The sequence below is a fragment of the Sparus aurata genome, chromosome 10 (assembly GCF_900880675.1).
Source record: "Sparus aurata chromosome 10, fSpaAur1.1, whole genome shotgun sequence".
In the NCBI taxonomy this organism is placed as follows: Eukaryota; Metazoa; Chordata; class Actinopteri; order Spariformes; family Sparidae; genus Sparus; species Sparus aurata.
In genome coordinates, this window is record NC_044196.1 from 21,584,916 (window position 1) to 21,611,458 (window position 26,543).

The window sequence follows — 26,543 nt, forward strand, 5'->3', positions numbered from 1 at the left end:
ACAATTCCTCTCACACACTTCACAAAATCTTGCCCACATTTTATTATGTATCACACAGTGTTTGATGAAAAATAATATTACATTGCTATTGTGTGATTAACCCCCTATATACATTTACCTGTGTTGCATTTGTGTTTCTCCAGCTGTAGTGCTGACCTCCTGTGACTTTAACCAGGACAGTGAGCCATTCTGCAGGTTCTCTCAAGACAGCACAGACAATGGTGACTGGACAAGACACAAAGGTCCAACCCCGACATCTGACACTGGCCCTAGCGGAGACTACCCTGATGGAAGTAAGTCCTGGTGGTTTCTTGAATTATTGCATTTCCATACCTTAATTACTGTATTGGTAGCTGGGATGTGGCTGAGGTTAATTTAGAGTCCTGGGATGGAATCATTGAAATCTGACTCATGATTAGATAAATGCATGTCTTGCTTATGTTTTCCATTTTTCTGCAGAGGGTTACTATATCTACCAGGAGTCTGACAATGTGGCTAATGGACAGAAAGTTCGTCTGTTGAGCCCGGCCCTCTCATCTCTGGCCTCTCAGATCTGTGTCCAGTTTCGTTACTACATGTATGGCACTGACAATCACAATGTGTTGAGGGTTCTGAGCAAAAGGCCTGAAGGTGAGGAGGAGGTCTGGAAGAAGACTGGTTTCCAGAGTCCATCCTGGCTGAAAGGTTCTGTCACCGTATCAACACCCAGCAGTCAGAGCACCACTGTGAGTGTTAGTAGGTCACTAAAGATGTAGCTGTTAGCAGCATAAGGGCAAATATGATGAAAAAATCATGCAAAACTGTACCATGATATACAATATTTTTGAGATGCACCTGTGTGCAACTCTTAACAGAGATGAGAAAAGAAGCTGAGAAGATGTTTCACTCCTTAGCAACTATTGTTTTCAACTTCTGAAGAAAACAATGAGTCAAATTCACTATGTTACTGATTGATAAACAATTTTAAGGTTTGCTGGATGTAGACTGATGAGGGGTATAAAACGTTTGACGAATGCGACACACAAGAGGAAAGAAACACTGGAAAGACAACTTGCCATTTTTTCACAAGCTTTTCATAAACCTGTGTATACACGAATTTTGTCTATTGACAAGTTCATTGCATTTAAAACTCTAAACTGAAAAAGGAACCAAAGAAGAAGAGAATAAGCCATTAAACAATTGCAGAGGAAACGCGCACAACAACATGAGATCATTTAAAGACCTCCAGTCAGAGCTCAAATTTAAAGAAAAAATTAATCTGAAATAACTGCCATGAGTATTCTCTCTTTGTCTACAGATTGTATTTGAGGCTCAGAGAGGCTTGACATCTTCCTGTGACTCAGCTCTGGACAACATTGTCATTACTGAAGGACCATGTCCCTGTGAGTCTGCGCACATGTTTGTGCACATATATGCAAGACACATGGTCAAATATATATTGCTATGTCGCTCATTGTCTAAATGTTTTATCCACAGCTTGTGTTTCTGGCTGTGATTTTGACACTCTTGGTGACTTATGTGGATGGACAAGTGAAACAGAAAATCCTCACATATTTGGCTTTGATCAGTGGGTTGGGCCAACAGACACCGAAGGCACTGGACCTGATGATGACTTCTCCAAACCTGGATGTAAGTTGTTCTTGATTTTAAAATTTGTAAGGGAACTACTGTGTATCGCAGAGTCTGCCACTCCATGGATTTAGTGTTGAGTCAAATTGTCATGTGCATACTGGGTAACAAGAAAACAGAAGGAAGGACCAGCATGCAGGCACACCCAAGGAGGCAGTTTAAAGGGCTTCTTGGAGAGGTGAGGCAGGCAAAGGTCAAATATAATCTAAAGGCACTCTAAAAACACATATTTTATATTTTAAATACGTGCACATTTTAGGGCTCTAGAAAATCTATCATGAAGATGATAACGTCTTTATTATATTTGTCTTTGTTTTAATTATTATCTAATTGGCAGTTGTTGTTTTTTTATTTTTCCATATGTAGTTGGCGCCTACATGTTGATGGATTCTTTTGAGGCAATCCCTGGAGTCAGTTCTCAGATCAAGAGTCCTTTAATAACCCCTGTCTCTGGATGTCTGGATCTCACCTTCCACTACGACCTGTACGGCACCAGCAGCAACATGGAGCTGAGCGTCCACACTATCACCACAGGTAGATGACTGCATTAATTGTAATGGTCAACAGACTGGAAATAGCATAAAAATGTTTGTTTAGCTTGATTTTCTTTTCTGTTTACCAGGCGGAAGCCTTGGACCTGCTCTTTTCTCTGTCAGGGGGAACCAGGGTCAAGGCTGGAAGCCTGCAGAGATCCGCTATTTGGGAACTGCTGCCATTCAGGTTAATACTAGAGCTCTGTGTGACACTTTTTGTGTGTGTGCATAGTCTGGAAATGACTTATCTCATTTATACTGTATGTGTTTCAGTTTGTGATTGTGGGTACCTTTGGAGAAACTAGTCAGACAGACATTGCTGTTGATGCTGTGTGTGTCTTGGCCTGCACAGGTAAGGAACTAACCAGAGGGAATTTACTCTCTGCACCATCAGGAATACCTATAAGCTGTGTCAATGACAGATGTTTCACCAAAATTGTGTATCCTCACATATAGCTCCGCCAACAACTCCTATACCACCGGTAACAACTCCAAGACCAACTACACCAAAACCCACAACTCTTGGACCTTCCACACCTAAACCAACAACTCCTGGACCAAGCACGCCTAAACCAACAACTCCTGGACCAAGCACGCCTAAACCAACAACTCCTGGACCAAGCACGCCTAAACCAACAACTCCTGGACCAAGCACGCCTAAACCAACAACTCCTGGACCAAGCACGCCTAAACCAACAACTCCTGGACCAAGCACGCCTAAGCCATCAACTCCTGGACCAAGCACGCCTAAACCAACAACTCCTGGACCAAGCACGCCTAAACCAACAACTCCTGGACCAAGCACGCCTAAACCAACAACTCCTGGACCAAGCACGCCTAAGCCATCAACTCCTGGACCAAGCACGCCTAAACCAACAACTCCTGGACCAAGCACGCCTAAACCAACAACTCCTGGACCAAGCACGCCTAAACCAACAACTCCTGGACCAAGCACACCTAAACCAACAACTCCTGGACCAAGCACGTCTAAGCCATCAACTCCTGGACCAAGCACGCCTAAACCAACAACTCCTGGACCAAGCACACCTAAACCAACAACTCCTGGACCGAGCACACCGAAACCCACAACGCCCGGACCAAGCACACCTAAACCAACAACTCCTGGACCGAGCACACCGAAACCCACAACGCCTGGACCAAGCACATCCAAACCACCAAGTATGGCCTGTGCTCGTTAAAGCTTAGTTTGATTTCCAAAAAAACTTATGAACAAATTCTTTCTTTCTTTCTTTCTTTCTTTCTTTCTTTCTTTCTTTCTACATTTAGTTTTTAGTATTATCATTATTATTATCATTATTATTATTGTTGTTGTTGTTGTTGTTGCTGATGTTGTTATAATTCCTTTTCTTTCTGCTGTACAGACCCTTGTCCTCCTAATGCAGAGTATATAGACTGTGGTCCAGCTTGCATCCCCACCTGCATGGAACCCTCCACCAACTGTTCCGGCTCGTGTATCAGTGGTTGCTTCTGCAAACCAGGGTTTGTCTTCAAGGGACGCCACTGTGTGCCGCTGGAGAAATGCGGCTGTTTGGATCACAACAATAATTATTATGAGGTCAGATGTCCTAGTTGATATTTACATTTGCATAAATTCCTGCTCAGTACAATGACAAGACAGTAAATGACAAGATTGTAATATGTAGTTATAATGACATTTAAATTTTGTTACAGCCTGGCGAGATTGTATTTGGAGATGGCTGCTCAAAGCTGTGTCGCTGTCAAGGGAACTACACTTTGGAATGTGTTGATAACTCCTGCGACCCTACTGAGGAGTGTCGCGAGGTTAATGGTGTTTCCGGCTGCTATCCTAAAGGTAATAATGTCTTAGAAATGGTCAAGGAAATGGTACAGGAACTGCTGCTAGCAGCTCGAAATGTTGTAGTTCAAACTACAGTATGTGTCCTCCAACCACATCGGGAGGCAAAAGTGTTTATAACTCATCCTATTGGCCAAACTCAAACTTAGGGAGATAGCATGATTGTTTAATGAGAGTCACGGTGCAAACATTTGGCCAAGCCTTCCTTGTAAACATTTAGAATCATACACAAAAAGCCAACCACTAATACTAGTTACAAGACGAATGGAGATAGAAATTGACAGAGAGGGGCAAATCCTGCCCTTTTTCTAATCTCTGTACTCCTGGCAAGTGATTGCAAAAGTTCCACGTGCTGATCCAATTGCTTTCAAACTTTTCAGCAACAGAAAGGATTTGGAAAGATTTGTTGCCACAATCTTTGTATTTTTTGTCGATGGAATTAATTAGGGCTTTGTAAATCTTTAGCTGTTTAGCTTAAACTATTTGTAACAAAATGACTGCAAACATACAGACTCTTATTTGTCATTCTTGTAGGTACCTCCACATGCATAGCATCCGGTGATCCCCACTACACCACCTTTGATAAACGCAAGTACAACTTCATGGGTAGCTGCAGTTATTTGATGTCTGCACCATGCAATGACACAACTCTGCCGTACTTTGAGGTCCATGCGGACAATGAAAATCGCTTTAACAGGCCCACCATCTCCTACGTGAAGGCTGTACATGTACATGTTAAAATGGTGAAGATCTCCATCCTCAAAGGTGGCACTGTGCAGGTAAGACACGAGGGAAGGAACTACCAAAGATGTTTAACATGCACCTTTTAGGTTACTAATGCCATTGTAGCTCTAAATGCGTACCTAACGTTTTCCTCTGTAGTCAGTCATTATGTTGTTCTTCTTTACCCCTACAGGTGAATGGGACCAATGTTAACCTGCCAGTGACTCCAGCCCCTGGAGTCTCTGTGTTCAAGTCAGGAAAGCACTACACTGTGTCCATGGACTTTGGTGTAACTGTTCGCTATGATGGAAACCACTTCATGGACATCAAAGTGATCAAAGAGTAAGTGAAGACTCAACAGATGCTGAATCATTATGTGTTCTTACCCAAAGCACACACTGCATCCTATTTTTAATGGACATTTTGAAATGATGCCAATAACAAACTCTGATAATCAGAGAAAACACTACTTGGCTGGTATGACAATTAATGGCAAACTCACAAAAGTTAGGAGATGTAGTTCTTACCGAGTTGTTGCTCCTCTTTCCACGTCCATGTCTAACCAACAGATTTTTTTTCTGCAACCTGCAGCTACCAAGACAAGCTGTGTGGACTATGTGGAGATTACGATGGAGATACTAAAGATGATTTCCGCAAACCAGATGGGTCATTGACCAACAAGGCCAATGACTTTGGACACAGCTGGAACACGGACCCAGAGTGAGTAGCATACATTAATATTTAGGACACCCCCACATATACTTTAATGGATTAGTCTCACTAACGGCTCATGATTTCTATATCTCCAAACTCCAAATAAATGTAAAGGTTCAGTTCGCCCAATATGAGCGTCAGTAACAAAAATCAGTTCACAACACTGAGCTGTGCATTAAAATGTTTTACATCAAAGCTGGGGTTGGTAACATTGTAGAAACCAGCAAGAGCAAGCTACATTTTAAAAGTATCCAACCGATAAAATCCCACCACCTCCCTCCAGACAACCTCTATTGTCACTCCTCCAAAATACATTATTGTCCTCTGCCTTATTACACTGACTGCCCTGTAGCTCTTGCTGGCCAGCTTGGAGATGTGCTAGCTGCTAGTTTGCTACGTTCCACAATCTCTTGTAGCATCTTGAGACATCAAACACTAGCAACAATAGACGTCACTTTGTGCTAACCAAAGTTAGTTAAGGAGGCTGATACTGCCACAACAGCTCTGTTCTTTGTCTCAGGGCCTAAACAGCCATTTTATTGAGCTCAGCGCCTGTACTCTCTTACTGTTAGCGGAGCACATTGTTGTTATCGCTAATCGTATTTAACTATGGTCTCACTCACAATGTTTTCATTTATTTATCATTTATTCTTAATGAACCTGAACAACAAACAGCTATTGTTTGTACTCACCGCTGTGGAAGAGTCCCCCACTGAGTGCACAGGCATGTAGGTAGACAGTACAGGTAATCTCTCTGTCTGCCTGACAGGCTATCCAATGACAAAAGCTTACTAACACACGCAGCTTCTTTAAATGACTGTTTGTGTTGACAGGTGTAATAAGAAGCCCAACACTACCATCCCTGAATGTGATGAAGGAGAGCAGCAACAGTATGAGAGCTCTGGATACTGCGGCATCCTGCTGGACAAAAACGGTCCCTTTGCTGCGTGCCACCCCAGGATCAACCCCAATGTAAGTCGGTACACGTACTGAAGCAAGTGACAATTTCCATTTTCTTTCTTCCATCCATGTAGAAAGTCACAACTTGAGTATTTGAGTATTAGCCAAAGTTGGTTTTGTGGAACTGTATATCTGCAGATTAATTGCCACAAAAGTCTCAATAGACAGAGCTTATTAATAAGAACAGTCTAAAGCGCACCCTAAATACACAAGCTTTAAGATTTTCAGTATTGTGTGCATGACTCAAGTTTTTGTTTACAAGTTATATATCACTACTGCACCTTGGTAGGTTAGGGTATGTTTTCTGTGCTTATGTGTGTGTATGTGTGTCTGTTCAGAATCACTTCAAGGACTGTGTCTTTGATCTCTGTGAGCTGGATGGAGCCAAGCCTATTCTCTGTGAAGCCATCGAAGCCTACGTCAATGAATGCCAGGACCGTGGGGTCAACATTGGACCCTGGAGGAACGACACCTTCTGCCGTGAGTGTTGGGTGATCTAGATAGAGAAATAATAAGTGGATGGAGAAATGTAGGGACGGTATTAAAGTTAAGGTTTCTTATTCAATCTGGGCCAGTATTAATCACCTTTGTCAAATTAGCCAAAAAATTTGTGACACAAATTTGGAGTCAATAGCCAAATGTAGGAAGCTTCATAACATACCCTTAGGTAATAGTGACCTCCATCCTAGATTTACTACGGGGGACTTGAAGACACTTGATAAATACAGGCCCAGGTCTTAGAATACTGTATACCACTTTGCCTATATTATCACTGACTTCAGCCTCCCATCCACCCTCTAGCTCTGAGCTGTCCCCCAAACAGCCACTATGAGCCCTGTGCAGATGCCTGTCAGGAGACATGTTCTGGAAAACCTTCCTCCTGCAGTGGGCCCTGCTCAGAGGCCTGTGTGTGTGACCCAGGCTACGTCCTAAGTGCTGGCCAATGCATCAAGAAGAGTTCATGCGGCTGCAAACACACCAATGGACAGTATTATGAGGTAATTTGGGGCGTGGGCTGTTTCTGTGGGACCATGTTCAGTTTTTAAGCATAATGAGGACATTTTTTGTAGTTGTCACTATGAGAACAGACCGTTTGGGTTAGTTGTGTCTGTGTTTGTATGTTTTTGTTCTGTCTTTGTATATTCCCTCAGCACATTTTTCTGTTTGCATGGTGTCCTCTTGAATGTAAAATTTGAAAACTGGAAAAACCTAGTTACAAAACCAGCAGGTGTGCTCACCATGTTAAGATATTGAACAGTCAGTTGTGTTGAAACCCATTTTCTCCAGTGACCCTATGTCTTAACTCATGTCAAAACTATTTATATTCATCAGTCATGATTTTCTTTTCAAATTCAACATACCTCCTGCTAACATACTTCAAATGTGTGTGTGTGTGTGTGTGTGTGTGTGTGTGTGTGTGTGTGTGTGTGTGTGTGTGTGTGTGTGCCAGCCTGGAGAGGAGTTCTATGCAGAGGACTGTAACCTGAAATGTAGATGTGATGCTCCATTTGTTACCTGTGTGGCCTCTGAGTGCCCTCCAATGCAGGAGTGTAAAGTCCAGGATGGAGAGTTGGGATGTTATCCCACCGGTAAGTTTACGACCTATGTCTCACTAGCCATACGGTAACTGAAGTCAGTATGAATTATATGGTACTTACAGTAAGAATGTGGAAGGATATAAACCTATTGCTACAGTTTAGCAGATGTTTTGAGATGTAGAAATGTTGAACCACAGAGGCAGTTAATGTCTTCCGATTAGGTGATTCTGCTGCCAACCGAATGTGCCAGCACTCCTGTTTGCTAGTTCTATTACCTCTGCCTTTGTATTTTTTTGTCATGGGCACATTGTTCGCTTATTTATTCAAAGTTTAAACGTGTAGCATGCCCAAACAACCCCCTCCTGTTGTGAAGTTGTTCTGATGCACAGTTGCAGAGAAAATGTTCTTCACAGCAACTAAACATAGCACAGAAAGTAAGGAAATGTGTGTTTCTGCTCATCCCACAAATGCATGTTCCAAATAAATGTGGCACAATTTAAAAGGGAAAAGGTTTATTTCTTCTTCGCAATAAAAGATGTATTGATTTATTGGGAAGAAGCATTGTTACAACAAAGAAATAATGTGCCAAACACAAGGGTTAACCCTAACCCTTTCTTTGAATTATATCTTTCACACAACTTTTCACTCAACAATGCATGTCCTTGGGTCTTATGCACCCACAGATCGCATTAACGGTTATCAACATATGTGACAGAGATTCCTTGCTTCACAGTTTGATTTTGTACTGCTGAAATGTGATTTTAATAAAGCTAAACAATTATACAACTCTACCTGTCCTAATATTGTTACCGCCATGTCTAGACTAGCAGTGGCCACTCAGTTCTGTCAGCCGATTATGTAGCTCTAATGAAATGCCAGCTAAAGCCAAAAGCAGAGTGATAAATGAACCCTGATTCAGTCATTGCTTTGTTGAGAATTTATGGTGTAAGAAAGCAGTAGCCATTGTTACCAAATCTTCAGACTGTGAATTCGGTTCTGTTGTTGTCTGATGTTCTAGGGTTTTTCAGGCTGCTTGTCTCTCTTTCTCAGGCTCTCAGGACTGTGTGGTGTCTGGAGATCCTCACTACAACACGTTTGACAAAAAGTTCTACAGCTTCATGGGAACATGTACCTACACACTGGCCAGAACCTGCAGGAACAACACAGGTACAGGTTCAGACATTTAGATATGTGCCCTTTATTCCCTATAGGCAGAATATACACTTTGGCACATAATGTTGACTGGGATTTTAGGCAGGTGTTATTATTATCTAGGTAAAAAAATGTTTTATTTGTCTGGTTGTCTGAGAATGAAAGGTTTGAACAGTTATTACCCTGATCAACTTTTATACCACTGATTGATATTGACATAACTCAATATACCATATATTGGAAGAAAAATGTTACTGGTGTGATTTTCTACTTGTTTAAGAGTGAAAACAGACGATAGTAAAACAATCTGTCTATGTGATAAATAAGTCATACATGAACATGTTTGCAACATTCTTAACCTGCCACAACTTTTCTGCCATTGTGAACACATTTAGTCACGGTGACACTACAGTAACATGCTAGATTGAAATAGCTAGTCTTACTCATATACATTTTTGCACAATTCAGTTGTATAAAACCTTATTTTTTAGGCTAAACAAAAGCCTTCTTCTTCTTCTCATGTGGTTACATGATCACTTATTTTAGCATGTAAATGCACTGACTGTGTCAGAAGTATGAAACTGGATTAAGGACAAAGTGCATGTAAATTTGATTAGGCTATTGCAACATATGAAAGCTAGTTATCAAATATTTGTTGGGATTATTTTTTTGATATAATTACACAGTATCCTTGGTTACGTTTGGTCTTCTGCTCTCTGTACAGGTCCTTGGTTCTCAGTGGAGGCAAAGAATGAGGAGAGAGGAGTGACTGGAGTGTCCTACCTGAGAAAACTCTATGTCACTGTGAATGGAATCACTGTGACGCTTATGAAGGCCAGGAAGACACTGGTCAGTATGGGTCCACACACACACACACACACACACACACAGTATCTGAATCTATCAGTAGCTGTATGTTTCTATCCGACTTAATCTTCCTTTTTGTTGTTCTACTCACCCTTTCCTTTTAACTTCACTAAGTAGTCATTAATGACGCCGCACCTTGCATGGCAGCCTCTCCCATCAGTGTATGAATGTGTGTGTGAATGGGTGAATGTGGCAAGTACTGTAAAGCACTGTACAGTCAGTACTGGAAAAAGTGCTATATAAAATGCAAATCCTTTACCATTTACTACCTTAGTACATAAGTACTCAGTACTCACAATGGAATTCAGCCTTCATTTAGTGTTCTTGATGTGCTATATAAGCACAAAGCACACTATTTAACTTGCCATACCAGTCGCTTCTGTCCCACATCTTCTTTATGTTCTCTTTTTTGTCCTTCCCTCTGGCAGGTGAATGGATTGCGGGTGGCCCTCCCTCACTCCCCGTCTCCTCTCATATCCCTCAGTCTTGCCGGTCAGTACATCACACTGCAGACAACCTTCGGTCTCCGAGTGCGCTGGGATGGAAACCATTACGCCCAGATATCAGTTCCCAGGTCAGTATGGATGTTGGAAATATGGCTCCGGCCTACATGAAATGAACAGTTGCTTACATGTGACAGTGCATTCACATGTGAATTCTTTTTTTTATGAGGAAAGTTGTTAAGAATTTCCAAATAATGAATATATGTGTGTGGGTGTGTGTGTGTGTGTGTGTGTGTGTACGTGTGTGTTTGAAGAAAATAGATAATATACCTCTAAACAATAATAGCATTTTTCAAATGTATTCATAACATAAGAATCTGGAGAAGAGCTTCGTCTAACTACTGAAGGCCATTGTTTAGTCTGACTGTAGGTTGAGACAACAGGTATATTAATGTAAAAACGTCTCAGGAAATCAGCTGGACATCTGTACAAACTATTGTTCCAAGGTCATTTATACCTGCTTTTTTATTAATTTTTTTTGGCCTTTTCATGGCTTTATTTATCATCCCAACAATACTTTGTTCACCCTGTTCTGTCAGTTTGTTTCCTGAATTACATTAAGGGGCCAATCCTTATATTCTTTAAGTCTGGTCATAAAATGTTCATTCTTTTTGTCCCTTCAGCTCCTACTATGACCAGATGTGTGGTCTCTGTGGTGACTACGATGGGACTCCCAACAATGACTTCACCAAACCAGATGGTACTCTGGTAGGAAATGTCAATGACTTCTGCAACAGCTGGCAGACAGAAGAGGATGAGGATGACTCGTGAGTTCACATGCATTCATCTTTGTGCCATAATCTGAGAATGTGCGGATTTCCCAGGACTTTCCTGGAAATTCCAGCATTTAATTTAGCTAAGGCTCACAGATGGATACTCTAACCTGTACATGCATTGAGTTACTTAAAGGTTGGGAATGGCAAAACGTACATTATATAAACTTTGCAATGTATGGATTTACACTAGTGACCCAAATGCTGGGTTCTGACATTTTTCACACAACGGATATGTTTCCTGAGACTATTAATTATATAATTTAGTGAAATTCTTGTTGTTGTGTCTTTACCGATCAGGTGTACCCCAGGCACCAAGCCTGACCCAGACTGTGACCCCAGTCTTGAGGCTGAGGTGGTGAAACCAGAAAAATGTGGAAAAATCAAAGATCCTGCAGGACCCTTCAGGTGAGAAAACAGCCTTTTTCAGAATTATTGACCTGCTCCAACTGATGGACTGCAGGGTATTATCCTGTTCAGAGGGTCCTGAGTTGAACACTCTGTCTGAGATACAGATTCTGAATCTGAACAGTTATATTAAGAAATGAATTCCTTGCTGAAATGTGACTGAAATATGAAATAGGGCTGTAAATACCCTAGGGGTTACATTGTTTGTATATTGTTTATACATAAATCTGTGTTTTAAAACTGAGACACTTTTAGTTGTATGGGTAAAGTACCAGAAACATCAGATCTTACATTTCCTATGACACAACTCAGTAGCGTCTCTAGCTGGACTTTTAAACGGCCAAACTGATAAATGGCCAAACTCTACTCCTATGGTTTGTACCACACGCTTCCTGTTATAAATGTGTACTCTCCCAACCCAGGTTGAGAAATCCTTGGTTACACCATGATCTGGGATGTTGTCTTTGTAGTGCCCCATTAACAGTTCAAATAATACTGAAATTTTGAAAAAAGCATTTGGTCTTAATTATTATAAGGTTTTTTTGTTAGCGACTCAGAGATTTGGCCCTGTGACATCGATGACTACTCCTTTGTTTTCTTTTGTTGCCATCTGTTCATAAAAATATGATAGTTTGAAACACACTGCACATTAACATGGATGGTGCAAATTGTCTATTTTCTAGCTTTCTAAATATACCAAATGGTGTCACTCAGGGGTCCACAATAGGACCTATTTTACAAGAAGAAATGTATGCAGACAAAACCATTCTGTAAAGTTCTGCCATAAGCAAGTGCAATTAAGATTCGGAGATCTGGTTTTATTTTTCCATTTTGTAGTTGGAGCAGAATCTTTATTTAATTTATTTAAAGATACCCAACATTTCCTCCATGAGCAAGCTCAAGCTGCCTATACCTCACACAGAACTGGACTCTGAGCTTCTCCTCACCAATCTGAATGAGTGTTTTCTCTGTTCTAGGGAGTGTATCAATGTGGTGGATCCCACTCCATTCTTCCAGAGCTGCGTATATGACATGTGTCGGTTCAATGGCCAGCAGCATGTATTGTGTGATCAGCTCCAGGCCTACACTGATGCTTGCCAGAGTGCTGGGGCCAAAGTCCACCAGTGGAGGACTCCAGACTTCTGCCGTAAGTCTTCAGTATTTAAACATGGCCAACTGTCCTTTTTCCAAAGAGGATCATTGTCTTCTCTGCTTCTGGTTGGGGTACAGGACATCCTGCTAACAGGAGCCGTTTTCTTAAGCCGGACTTTGGCAAAGCTCAACAGTTCATGCTAAACATCAACAGCATGGACTATCATTGGGAACATCTTACAACAACAACCTTTTACATTGTCAAAACTTCTACAAATCATCAGAAACTACAGTATGTAGTTATATACAAAAATAAAATATAGCAAGTGAATAATCAATATGATGGTGTGATATATTAAAGGGTCCAAAAGTCTGGATAATGTAAAGAGTAATAGATATCCCTTTCTCCTCATATAACAAACACCTTAATCCCTGTAACTTAACTTTTTATCCTTGTCTTGATCTCACTGTTCATCCTTCAATCTATCCCTGTGTTTAGCCTACCCTCTATCCTGTATATTGCCCTTCCCTAATCCCTTCATTTTACACTTAAACCTTCTCCCCTCTGTTTCTCCACACAGCCCTGACCTGTCCTCCCAACAGCTCCTACTCTCTATGTGTGAGTTCGTGTCCAGAGACATGTCTGGGTGTGGTCGGACCACCAGGCTGTGAGGACACATGTGTGGAGGGTTGTGAGTGCGACCCAGGCTTCATCCTCAGCAATGACAAGTGTGTGGCACTGAAAGACTGTGGCTGTGTGGACACAAGTGGATCCTATCACCCCGTGAGTGGGAACAAAGTCTTGTTCAAGAGACTTCAATCACATTCCATTTATTCTGAAGAAAGAAATGAATTATCTCTAATGCTCACTGTACCATGAGGTTTAGGTCAGAACACAACATTATATTTATACTCCACATCACTGTCCTGTTGGGATATTGGAGGGAACAATCCTGGCGTTCCCTATTCACAAAGTTTTAGAAAAACATGTACAATTATTTGTGTATTGAGTTTATAGTCAGTCTTTACATCCTGAGTAGACTAATGGACTGTGAATTTATCTTACCTGAAATTTTGTGGAATTTTGATGTATTTAGATTTCACAGATTGTATTGTATCTACCTGTACAATTCATAATTTGAATTTTGTGTTTGTGTGTGTTACTGTCAGGTGGGTGATGACTGGTACTTGGAGGGTTGTGAGCAGAAGTGTGTGTGTCAAGGTGGAGGTGTGATCCAGTGTCACAACAGCAGCTGTAAACCAACAACTGAAAGCTGCCAGCTACACGATGGAGAATATGAATGTCGCCCTATAGGTATTTTAAACACACACACAAAACACATACAGTTCCTGTTTTAGAGGAATCTTGTGTCAAAAATGAGTTTAATGGCCTTCGTTATCTCAACTTATATTGTGCTCATATGGGAAATGTCCCTTTATATGCTTGATCAGAACGATACTTGAGACAGGTAGTCCTTTCTTTCTTTCTTCTTCTTCTTTTTTTCATCATCATCATCATCATCATTGTCATCATTATCATGATTACGATAATTATTATTAACATTGCTATCATCATGATTATCAGCAAAAACAATACTAATATTATTGTTATTCCTTTTCTTTCTGCTGTACAGACCTATGTCCTCCTAATGCAGAGTATATAGACTGTGGTCCAGCTTGTATCCCCACCTGCATGGAACCCTCCACCAACTGTTCTGGCTCCTGTATCAGTGGCTGCTTCTGCAAACCAGGGTTTGTCTTCAAGGGACGCCACTGTGTGCCGCTGGAGCAATGCGGCTGTTTGGATCACAACAATAATTACTATGAGGTCAGATGTCCTAGTTGATATTTACATTTGCATAAATTACTGCTCAGTACAAAGATACAATGGCAAGACAGTAAATGACAAGATTGTAATGTGTAGTTATAATGACATGGCCCTCCAAGCATTGATCCTTGGTTACATTACTTTACAGCCTGGTGAGATTGTATTTGGAGATGGCTGCTCAAAGCTGTGTCGCTGTCAAGGGAACTACACTTTGGAATGTGTTGATAACTCCTGCGAGCCTACTGAGGAGTGTCGCGAAGTTAATGGTGTTTCTGGCTGCTATCCTAAAGGTATTAATGTCTTGTAAATTGTCAAGGAAGTGGTACACGAACTGATGTTGGTGATCATTCAATTAGGGTGCACACATTTGGCGCAGCATTCCTTGTAAACATTTAGAGTTGTACACAAAAAGCCAATTACTAGTACTAGTTCCCAGATGAATAGAGATAGAGTTTACAGAGAGGGGTAAACTTTTTAGGGGTCAGCCGTTTCATATTCTACGTCTCTGATGACATAGAAAGTACATTTATAAGGCCCTTTGGTTTTGTATGCACCATTTTTGTATTTTCTGTCGAAATAGGGTAATTTAGGGCTTATATTTAACTGTTTAACTTAAATATTCGTCACAAAAAAAATGCTAACATACAGAATCTTTTTTCTCATTCCTTCAGGTACATCCACATGCATAGCATCCGGTGATCCCCACTACACCACCTTTGACAAACGCAAGTACAACTTCATGGGTAGCTGCAGTTATTTGATGTCTGCACCCTGCAATGACACAACTCTGCCGTACTTTGAGGTCCATGCGGACAATGAAAATCGCTTTAACAGGCCCACCATCTCCTACGTGAAGGCTGTACATGTACATGTTAAAATGGTGAAGATCTCCATCCTCAAAGGTGGCACTGTGCAGGTAAGACACGAGGGAAGGAACTACCAAAGATGTTTAACATGCACCTTTTAGGTTACTAATGCCATTGTAGCTCTAAATGTGTACCTAACTTTTTCCTCTGTAGTCAGTCATTATGTTGTTCTTCTTTACCCATACAGGTGAATGGGACCAATGTTAACCTGCCAGTGACTCCAGCCCCTGGAGTCTCTGTGTTCAAGTCAGGAAAGCACTACACTGTGTCCATGGACTTTGGTGTAACTGTTCGCTATGATGGAAACCACTTCATGGACATCAAAGTGATCAAGGAGTAAGTGAAGTCTCAACAGATGCTCAATCTTTATGTGTTCTTGCCCCAAGCACACACTGCATCCTATTTTTAATGGACGTTTTGAAATGATGCCAATAAGAAACTCTGATAATCAGAGAAAACACTACTTGGCTGGTATGACAATAAATGGCAAACTCACAAAAGTTAGGAGATGTAGTTCTTACGGAGTTGTTGCTCCTCTTTCCACGTCCATGTCTAACCAACAGATTTTTTTTCTGCAACCTGCAGCTACCAAGACAAGCTGTGTGGACTATGTGGAGATTACGATGGAGATACTAAAGATGATTTCCGCAAACCAGATGGGTCATTGACCAACAAGGCCAATGACTTTGGACACAGCTGGAACACGGACCCAGAGTGAGTAGCATACATTAATATATAGGACACCCACACATGTACTAGTCATTTAGTCACACTAATGGCTCACGATGTCTATATCTCCATACATCAAAATAAATGTAAAGGTTCAGTTTGCCCAATATGATCATCAGGAACAAAAATCAATTCACGAAACTGAGCTGAGCATGAATATGTTTTAGATCAAAGCTGGGGTTGGTAAAATTGTAGAAACCAGCAAGAACAAGCTACATTTTAAAAGTAACCGATAAAATCCCACCACCTCCCTCCAGACAACCTCTAGTGTCACTCCTCGGAAATACATGAATGTGCTCTGTCTTATTACACTGACTGCCCTGTAGCTCTTGCTGGCCGTCTGGGAGATGTGTTAGCTGCTAGTTTGCTATGTTCCAAAATCTCTTGTAGCTTCTTGAGACATAAAACACTAGCAACAATAGTGTGTTTTGTACATACATTAGCCACTGAAGGAGAGAGTTGCTGCCAAAGCAGGCCTTTTATTGGGCTCAGTGTCTGTACTATCGCACTGTTAGCACAGCACATTGTTGTTGTTATCGATAACCATATTTAGCTACCTGATGTCTCACTCACATGTAAGAAGACACCTAATTTACCTAAACAACAAACAGCTATTGTTAGTACTCACCGCTGTCTTGCTAGTATGTTAGTATTGGGGACAATTTAGCTGCACTTTTTCTGTCATTCTTGTGCCAGAACTTCATTACTGTAGCTCTAGAAATACTTCAATATAGCCTTGTGGCTGACAGGCTATCCAGTGACAAAAGCTTACTAACACACGCAGCTTCTTTAAATGACTGTTTGTGTTGACAGGTGTAATAAGAAGCCTAACACCACCATCCCTGAATGTGATGAAGAAGAGCAGCAACAGTATGAGAGCTCTGGATACTGCGGCATCCTGCTGGACAAAAACGGTCCCTTTGCTGCGTGCCACCCCAGGATCAACCCCAATGTAAGTCGGTACACGTACTAAAGCAAGTGACAATTTCCATTTTCTTTCTTCCATCCTTGTAGAAAGTCACAACTGAGTATGAGCCGAAGTTGGTTTTGTGGAACTGCTTATCTGCCAACTCTAAAAAATATATAGATTTGTAGATTTCCTGCCACAAAGGTTTCGATACACTGTGCTTATTATTAATTGACACACACTGAACCCCAATGGTGCACCACAAGTAACTGCTGGACTTAAAGTTTTTTCAACCATTTCACGTTTCCAGAAACTATAGCTCTCTGAACTCAAAATACATGAGCTTCGAGGTTTTTTTTAGTATTTTGTGCATGGTTCACGTTTTTGTACACAATGTAGATATGACTAATGCACATTTGTAGGTTTTATTCTCTTTGACAACATTTTTCTGTGTACGTGTGTGTGTGTATGTGTCTTCAGAATCACTTCAAGGACTGTGTCTTTGATCTCTGTGAGCTGGATGGAGCCAAGCCTATTCTCTGTGAAGCCATCGAAGCCTACGTCAATGAATGCCAGGACCGTGGGGTCAACATTGGACCCTGGAGGAATGAAACCTTCTGCCGTGAGTGTTGGGTGATCTAGATAGAGAAATAATAAGTGGATGGAGAAATGTAAGGGCGGTATTAAAGTTAAGGTTTCTTATTTAATCTGGGCCAGTATTAATCACCTTTGTCAAATTAGCCAAAACATTTGTGACACAAATTTGGAGTCAATAGCCAAATGTAGGAAGCTTCATAACATACCCTTAGGTAATAGTGTCCTCCATCCTAGATTTACTAAGAGGGACTTTAAGACACTTGATAAATACAGGCCAAGGTCTTAGAATACTGTATACCACTTTGCCTATATTATCACTGACTTCAGCCTCCCATCCACCCTCTAGCTCTGAGCTGTCCCCCAAACAGCCACTATGAGCCCTGTGCAGATGCCTGTCAGGAGACATGTTCTGGAAAACCTTCCTCCTGCAGTGGGCCCTGCTCAGAGGCCTGTGTGTGTGACCCAGGCTACGTCCTAAGTGCTGGCCAATGCATCAAGAAGAGTTCATGCGGCTGCAAACACACCAATGGCCAGTATTATGAGGTAATGTGGATGTGGGCTGTTTCTGTGGGACCATTTGAATTTTTTAACATAGTGAGGACATTTTGTGTTCAGTTGTGTCTGTGTTTGTATGTGTGTGTGTCCTGTCCTTGTACATTCCTCAGCACATTTCTCTGTTTGCATGGTGTCCTCTTAAAATGTTAAATTGGAAAACTGGAAAAACCTACTTACAAAACCAGCAGGTGTGCTCACCATGTTAGGATATTGAACTGTCAGTTGTGTTGAAACCCATTTTCTCCAGTGACCCTATATCTTCACTCATGTCAAAACAATTTGTATTCATCAGTCATGATTTTTTTCAAATTTAAGCTACCTCCTGCTAACATACTTCAAATGTGTGTGTTTGTCTGTGCGTGTGTGTGTTTGTGTGTGTGTGTGTGTGCGTGCCAGCCTGGAGAGGAGTTCTATGCAGAGGACTGTAACCTGAAATGTAGATGTGATGCTCCATTCGTTACCTGTGTGGCCTCTGAGTGCCCTCCAATGCAGGAGTGTAAAGTCCAGGATGGAGAGCTGGGATGTTATCCCACCAGTAAGTTAACAACCTTTGTAATACTAGCCATACGTCAACTGAACTCAATTTGAATTATTTGATACTTACAGGAAGAGTGTGGAAGAATATGATCTCATTGCTGTAGTTAAGCAGATGTTTTGCGATGTAGATCCAAACCAGGGAGTCATGCTGTTTGAGGTTGAGGCGAAGTCTGAACAAATGAGTCTTTTGTGGAGATGGTGCGTGATTCCGCTGTCCTGACATTGGTCGGTAGTTTGTTCCACCGCTGAGGTGCCAAAACGGACAGGTGTCGCGACTTCGCTGAGCAGGATTTGTTTGCTCTAAGCAGATGCTGATGCAGTAGAGCGATGTGCTCACGGTGGGGCGTGTGGTCTGACCAGAACTATGAAATGCCAGCTAAAGCCAAAAGCAGAAGAGAACTGAACTCTGAACCAATCCATGCTTTGTTGAGAGGTTACGGTTTAAGAAAGGAGTAGCCATTGTTACCAAACCTGTGGACTGTGAGTTCAGCTCTGTTGTAGTCTGATGTTCTAGGGTTGTTCAGAGTGCTTGTCTCTCTTTCTCAGGCTCTCAGGACTGTGTGGTGTCTGGAGATCCTCACTACAACACGTTTGACAAGAAGTTCTACACCTTCATGGGCACATGTACCTACACACTGGCCAGGACTTGCAAGAACAACACAGGTACATGTTTGGAATTTATTTTACACAGGTATTATTAATATATCCTCCTGACTACCAGGAAAAAAAATATTGTCCAATCACATTTTTTTTTAATTCCCCAATCTTTGTAAAGGTAATTAGAATACTGAAAACATTTTCTTTGAAAAAAAAGCTTTTATTTTTGCGATATCATATGTCCATGTCACGACCCTCTAGTAACAGTCCACTACAGTGGACAATGGAATGCCATACATGTGAAACTGAACCTTGATGGCAACCAAGGTGCTTCTGAGAATGACTCCCTTTCTTTTCATTTGAAAAAACATAACAAAGTGGAGGAAATAACTACAAATGTCCACTACAGAGGACATTTTTAAACACTTAAATACTATGCTAAAATACAGTTAAAAAATTCAGACAATGTTTTAATGTGTTGTTAAGAGACTTATATAAAATATGCCAACAACATTTCAAGCCAAAAATTTGCTCAATAAAAAGTTTACTTTTCCTCTTCCCATAAAATGTGCTTGCCATTTTCCTAAATGAGGAAGAGAAAGGTACCAAAGCCCCACCCCTTCACATTTGGTATCATTGAAAAGCCCTAAATGTCCTCTGTAGATAGCAAAAGGAGTTAATTTAGTAGTATAAAGTGGGTGGAAGATATTCAGGTTTAGAAATGTCCTCCACAGAGGACAAATTTGAACTACTGGTAGTCAGGAGGTTAAAGGTAAAAAAAAAAATGTTTTATCGGTCTGGTTGTTTAAGAATAAAAGGTTTGAACAGTTAATCCTAAATCACTCTTTATGCGACTGATGCATTGACATTACTCAAAATAGCTTATATTGGAGCAAAATTGTATTGCTGTGATTTTCTACTTGTTTAAGAGTGACAAAAGACAAAAGAAAAACAATACGACTTTGTGATTTAATGAGTCATCCATGAAAGAGTTAATATCACAACCTAACATGGTTGCAACATTATAAACATGCCATAACTCTTGTGCTTATGCCATAACACCTTTAGATGACACATATATTCAAGTGATCTGGTCAAATCTGATCCCCTGGAGGTCACAGTGGCACTGCAGTTACATGCTAGAAACCCGTATTTCTGTGCCAAACAAAATTTTCTCATGTGGTTACATGACAACTGATGTTACTGCAGAATTTAAATGCATTGACTGTGTCAGAAGTTGGAAACTGGATTACCGACCACCTGCGTGTGAATATAATTATATCTTTTAATATAATTATATCTTTGGTTACATTTGGTCTTGTGCTCCCTGTACAGGTCCTTGGTTCTCAGTGGAGGCAAAGAATGAGGAGAGAGGAGTGACTGGAGTGTCCTACCTGAGAAAACTCTACGTCACTGTGAATGGAATCACTGTGACCCTTATGAAGGCCAGGAAGACACTGGTCAGTATGGGCAACATTGACCTCAACATACAATGTATTCTGTGCCTGTAGATAACATTCACAAGCTGTCACTGTCACAGGAAGATGACTGGGCAAATCGTGTGCATAAACTGTACATCTGCCACACGCGCGCACACACACACACATACACACACACACAGATCATTCTAGCATTTACTTTGTGAGGACCAGACAAAATGTCCTCAGAAGAAAGGTGGGACTTGTAGAGTTGGTCCACACAAGCACAGAAAAACAAACACACATGCATACATTCACACATGTACACACACAGACACACAGTATCTGTATCTATCAGTAGCTGTATGTCTCTATCAATCTTAATCTTTTCGTTTAGTGAAATTGCAACTGAAAGCCTGTTTCTTCTTTTGGTCACCCTTTTCTTTTATCTAATCCTCATTCCTTGAATTTTATCTCTTTTAATGCCATAATCCCTGAAATCTCTCCACATTTGTCCTCCTCAGTATTTCCCATACGTGTTTGTTCTGCACACAGATTAGGCAGCTTCTCCTTGTGTCAATGCACTGTCACCCCCCAAAGCTAGACAGCAGGAGATCTAAATCCTTGTGCGCTGGGTTTATACATCGATCTTCTGATCTCTGATGCATCAAAATGAAAAACTGATGGAGAACTATAACTATGTAACAACTAGAGACCATCTTGTTATGGGATTACACTGGCCTCAACACCCTTCAACATGTTGAAGTTGGACCACACTTGTAATGCAATTCAGCCTTCATTTAGTGTCTCTGATGTGCTATGAACACAAAGCACACTATATGTAATTTGTCATACCTGTAGCTCCCGTCTTACAACATCTTTATGTTCTCTTTTTTGTCTCTGGCAGGTGAATGGATTGCGGGTGGCCCTCCCTCACTCCCCCTCTCCTCTCATATCCCTCAGTCTTGCCGGTCAGTACATCACGCTGCAGACAACCTTCGGTCTCCGGGTGCGCTGGGATGGAAACCATTACGCCCAGATATCAGTTCCCAGGTCAGTATAGAGGTTGGAAATCCTGCTTTTTTGACCTTGTCATGGCTTTATTGATCATGCCAACAATACTTATTTTCATCTTGCATCAATAACCCTTTTCTGTCAGTTCGTTCCTGAATTAAATTAATGGGCCTATCCTTATATTTTTAAGTCTTCATCTTCATTCTCTTTGTCTTTGTCCCTTCAGCTCCTACTATGACCAGATGTGTGGTCTCTGTGGTGACTACGATGGGACTCCCAACAATGACTTCACCAAACCAGATGGTACTCTGGTAGGAAATGTCAATGACTTCTGCAACAGCTGGCAGACAGAAGAGGATGAGGATGACTCGTGAGTTCACATGTATTCATTTTTGTGCCGTAGTCATGTACATGCATTCAGTTAGTTAGAGGTTGGGAATGGCAAGAACATGTACATCATATAAACTATATATCCGTATATAAACTGTATGGATTTACAATTATGTCCTGATTCTGAGTTCCCAATGGGACATTTGTCACACAAGGAATATGTTTCCTGAGACAATTAATTATATCATTTAGCAAAATCATTTGTAATGTGTAAAGAACAAATAATTCTGAGGTAACAAATGTCAGAGATTATTCTGCGCTCAAAATACCTCATTGCTGCGCTTAGAATTGAGACACAAATGTAACGCTATACATGTCTCCAATAAGATATCTGCTCAGTATCTAAATGCCTCTCGACATAATTCTTGAGGATAAATGAAAATGAAATTCTGTCGATTTGTGGAATTGAGTGTGACCCTGTTGTTACTCTGTTGTTGTGTCTTAACCGATCAGGTGTACCCCAGGCACCAAGCCTGACCCAGACTGTGACCCCAATCTTGAGGCTGAGGTGGTGAAACCAGAAAAATGTGGAAAAATCAAAGACCCTGCAGGACCCTTCAGGTGAGAAAACAACCCCTTTTTCAGAATTAGTTATATCAAGACATGAATTCCTTGCTGAAATATGACTGAAATATGAAATAAGGCTGTAAATACCCTAGGGGGTATGTTGTTTGTATATTGTATATTGTTTATACATACATTTGTGTTCTAGAACTGAGACACTTTTAGTTGTATGCGTAAAGTATCAAAAATATCAGATCCTGCATTTCCTATGACACAACTCAGTAGCTTCTCTAGCTGGACTTTTAATGGCCAAACTGATAAATGGCCAAACTCCACTCCCATGGTTTGTACCACATGCTTCCTGTTATGAATTTGTACTCTACAAGCCCAGGTTGAGAAATCCTTAGTTACACCACGATCTGGGATGTTGTCTGTGCAGTGCCCCATTAACAATTTAGATAATATGAAAACATTTGAAAAAAGCATTTGGTCTTAATTATTATTAGGTTTCTTATTAGTTTCTCAAGGACTTGGCCCTGTGACATCAATGGCTACTCCTTTGATTAGTTTTTTTGCCATCTGTTCATAAAAATATGATAGCTTGAGACACACATTAGCATGGATGGTCCAAATTGTCTATTTTCTAGCTTTCTAAATATACAAAATGGTGTCACTCAGCGGTCCACAATATGACATATTTAACAAAAAAATGTATGCAGACAAAACCATTCTGTAAAGTTCTGCCATAAGCAAGTGCAAGTAAGGATCAGCAATCTGCTATTAATTTTCCATTTTGTAGTTTAATTTGTAGTTAATTTATTGACAAATACCCAACATTTTCTTCATGAGCAAGCCCAAACTGCCAATACCTCACGCAGAACTGGACTCTGAACTTCTCCTCACCAATCTGAATGAGTGTTTTCTCTGTTCTAGGGAGTGTATCAATGTGGTGGATCCCACTCCATTCTTCCAGAGCTGCGTATATGACATGTGTCGGTTCAATGGCCAGCAGCATGTACTGTGTGATCAGCTCCAGGCCTACACTGATGCTTGTCAGAGTGCTGGAGCCAAAGTCCACCAGTGGAGGACTCCAGACTTCTGCCGTGAGTACTTCAACATGACATACCGTCTTTTTTCCGAAGAGGATCATTGTATTCTCTGCTTCTGGCTGGGGCACAGGACATCCTGCTAACAGGAGCCATCTTCTTTAGTCTGAAGAAATGTAAAGAATAATAAATATCCCTTTCTCCTCATATAGCAAACACCTTAACCAGTGTAACTTAACTTTTCATCCTTGTCTCTCACTGCTCATCCTTCAATCACTCCCTGTGTGTATCCTACCCTCTTGTATATTGCCCCTCCCAAATCCCTTTATCTTACACTTAAACCCCCCCTCCTCTGTTTCTCCACACAGCCCTGACCTGTCCTCCCAACAGCTCCTACTCTCTATGTGTGAGTTCGTGTCCAGAGACGTGTCTGGGTGTGGTCGGACCACCAGGCTGTGAGGACACATGTGTGGAGGGTTGTGGGTGCGACCCAGGCTTCATCCTCAGCAATGACAAGTGTGTGGCACTGAAAGACTGTGGCTGTGTGGACACAAGTGGATCCTATCACCCTGTGAGTGGGAACAACCTCCAAGTGACTTTAATCATATTCCATTTATCCTGAAGAAAGAAATGACTTATCTCCATGAGGTCAGGACACAAAATTAAACCTCATTTAGAGTTCTGGATAGATAACCTAACATGATCACACCAAGAGCAGCATCACAAGCAAAAAATTTAACGTACTTCTACTACTACTACTACTACTGCTAACAATAATGATAATGATAATAATAATGATAATGATAGTAATAATGACAATCATAATTATTATTTTAATAACAAAAGTACTTGTACATCTTACTTGAAATGACATAATCTCAACCTCAATACCTGATGAACCTATATCCAGTGCCTTTCTACTTCACATCACTGTCCTGTTGTGATATTGGAGTAAACAATCCTATATATATATAAAATATATATATATATATATATATAAATAAATAAAATATATATATATATAAAATATATATATATATATATATATATATATATATACATATTAGTATACTATACTTTATGTTTGTGTGTTGAACCTGATACATGTTGGTCAAAATTGAAAGAATTAGTAATGTTTAAAAGGTTGGTAGTGAGATATCTGATCTACATGTATTGAAATTCAATGCAATACCACCACCACAACCTGGAAGCCTCAGTAGATGAAGGGTCTGGTAGATAGAAGGACAAAACTGAATTGGGGGGCAGTCGTCTCTAGTCTTAAGCCATGTCCCAATAAATAGAAAAAAGAAGCTTTTGTCCATAACTATTGGTTTTAACCTTTGAAATGTCATAATTGTCAGAGCTTACCATCAGTTTAAAGTCAGTCTATATACATCCTGAATAGACAAATGGACTGTACCTGAAAAATGACATTTTTGTATAAGCTTGATGCATTTACATTTCATTGATTGCATTGTGTCTACCTGTACAGTTCATAATTTGCATTTTGTGTTTGTGTATTCGTGTGTGTTTGTGTGTGTTATTGTCAGGTGGGTGATGACTGGTACTTGGAGGGTTGTGAGCAGAAGTGTGTGTGTCAAGGTGGAGGTGTGATCCAGTGTCACAACAGCAGCTGTAAACCAGTAACTGAAAGCTGCCAGCTACACGATGGAGAATATGGATGTCATGAACTAGGTATTTTGAACATACATACATACACACACACACACACACACACACACACACACACACACACATGTCCAGTCTTTGAGGGGTGTTGTGTCAAAAATCAGTTTAATGGCCCTCATTATCTAAGCTTATATTGTGCTCATATGGGGAATGTCCCTTTATATGGTTGTTCAGAACTTACATACAGGTAGGTATCTTTCTTTCTATCTTTCTTTCTTTCTTTCTTTCTTTCTTTATTCTTCTTCTTCTTTTTATCATCATCATTATTATGATTATGATTATTATTATTATCATTGCTATCATCATGATTAACAACAACAACAACAATAACAATAATAATTATTATTGTTATTCCTTTTCTTTCTGCTGTACAGACCTATGTCCTCCTAATGCAGAGTATATAGACTGTGGTCCAGCTTGTATCCCCACCTGCATGGAACCCTCCACCAACTGTTCTGGCTCCTGTATCAGTGGCTGCTTCTGCAAACCAGGGTTTGTCTTCAAGGGACGCCACTGTGTGCCGCTGGAGCAATGCGGCTGTTTGGATCACAACAATAATTACTATGAGGTCAGATGTCCTAGTTGATATTTACATTTGCATAAACTACTGCTCAGCACAAAGATACAATGGCAAGACAGTAAACGACAAGATTGTAATGTTTAGTTATAATGACATGACCCTCCAAGCATTGATCCTTGGTTACATTACTTTACAGCCTGGTGAGATTGTATTTGGAGATGGCTGCTCAAAGCTGTGTCGCTGTCAAGGGAACTACACTTTGGAATGTGTTGATAACTCCTGCGAGCCTACTGAGGAGTGTCGCGAAGTGAATGGTGTTTCCGGCTGCTATCCTAAAGGTAATAATGTCTTGTAAATTGTCAAGGAATTGGTACAGGAACTGATGTTCGTGATCGTTCAATTACGGTGCACACATTTGCGCAGCATTCCTTGTAAACATTTTAGTCGTACACAAAAATCCAATTACTAGTATAGTACTAGTTCCGAGATGGATAGAGATAGAGTTTACAGAGAGGGGTAAACTTTTAGGGGCAGATCTTTAAGAGTGTAGTCACAATACAATCAGTCACAAATGAATCGTTTGGCCTCTGCCTTTTCATATTCTACGTCTCTTATTA

General features: G+C 40.7%; 1 protein-coding gene across 5 annotated transcripts in view; it reads left to right on the forward strand.

Annotated features, from left to right (window-relative positions):
• The window catches only part of zanl (zonadhesin, like), a 65,804-nt gene that overhangs the window by 4,748 nt on the left and 34,513 nt on the right, over positions 1-26,543 (forward strand). For 3 of the 5 annotated variants that reach the window (XM_030430730.1, XM_030430731.1, XM_030430732.1), the window contains exons 3-46: positions 144-293; positions 460-725; positions 1,298-1,382; positions 1,477-1,629; positions 1,996-2,163; positions 2,252-2,349; positions 2,436-2,514; positions 2,619-3,341; positions 3,545-3,738; positions 3,855-3,996; positions 4,534-4,778; positions 4,916-5,064; positions 5,314-5,442; positions 6,270-6,408; positions 6,735-6,876; positions 7,198-7,394; positions 7,847-7,985; positions 8,985-9,101; positions 9,811-9,935; positions 10,382-10,527; positions 11,080-11,223; positions 11,530-11,637; positions 12,615-12,784; positions 13,311-13,513; positions 13,900-14,044; positions 14,364-14,557; positions 14,706-14,847; positions 15,229-15,473; positions 15,611-15,759; positions 16,009-16,137; positions 16,966-17,104; positions 17,540-17,681; positions 18,003-18,199; positions 18,608-18,746; positions 19,295-19,411; positions 20,681-20,805; positions 21,671-21,816; positions 22,004-22,147; positions 22,621-22,728; positions 23,605-23,774; positions 24,086-24,288; positions 25,268-25,412; positions 25,781-25,974; positions 26,123-26,264. In XM_030430730.1, coding sequence (XP_030286590.1) covers positions 144-293; positions 460-725; positions 1,298-1,382; positions 1,477-1,629; positions 1,996-2,163; positions 2,252-2,349; positions 2,436-2,514; positions 2,619-3,341; positions 3,545-3,738; positions 3,855-3,996; positions 4,534-4,778; positions 4,916-5,064; positions 5,314-5,442; positions 6,270-6,408; positions 6,735-6,876; positions 7,198-7,394; positions 7,847-7,985; positions 8,985-9,101; positions 9,811-9,935; positions 10,382-10,527; positions 11,080-11,223; positions 11,530-11,637; positions 12,615-12,784; positions 13,311-13,513; positions 13,900-14,044; positions 14,364-14,557; positions 14,706-14,847; positions 15,229-15,473; positions 15,611-15,759; positions 16,009-16,137; positions 16,966-17,104; positions 17,540-17,681; positions 18,003-18,199; positions 18,608-18,746; positions 19,295-19,411; positions 20,681-20,805; positions 21,671-21,816; positions 22,004-22,147; positions 22,621-22,728; positions 23,605-23,774; positions 24,086-24,288; positions 25,268-25,412; positions 25,781-25,974; positions 26,123-26,264 — 7,326 coding nt within the window. The remainder of the gene's footprint in view (positions 1-143; positions 294-459; positions 726-1,297; positions 1,383-1,476; positions 1,630-1,995; positions 2,164-2,251; positions 2,350-2,435; positions 2,515-2,618; positions 3,342-3,544; positions 3,739-3,854; positions 3,997-4,533; positions 4,779-4,915; positions 5,065-5,313; positions 5,443-6,269; positions 6,409-6,734; positions 6,877-7,197; positions 7,395-7,846; positions 7,986-8,984; positions 9,102-9,810; positions 9,936-10,381; positions 10,528-11,079; positions 11,224-11,529; positions 11,638-12,614; positions 12,785-13,310; positions 13,514-13,899; positions 14,045-14,363; positions 14,558-14,705; positions 14,848-15,228; positions 15,474-15,610; positions 15,760-16,008; positions 16,138-16,965; positions 17,105-17,539; positions 17,682-18,002; positions 18,200-18,607; positions 18,747-19,294; positions 19,412-20,680; positions 20,806-21,670; positions 21,817-22,003; positions 22,148-22,620; positions 22,729-23,604; positions 23,775-24,085; positions 24,289-25,267; positions 25,413-25,780; positions 25,975-26,122; positions 26,265-26,543) is intronic. The other 2 variants (XM_030430733.1, XM_030430734.1) reach the window with 2 other exon arrangements.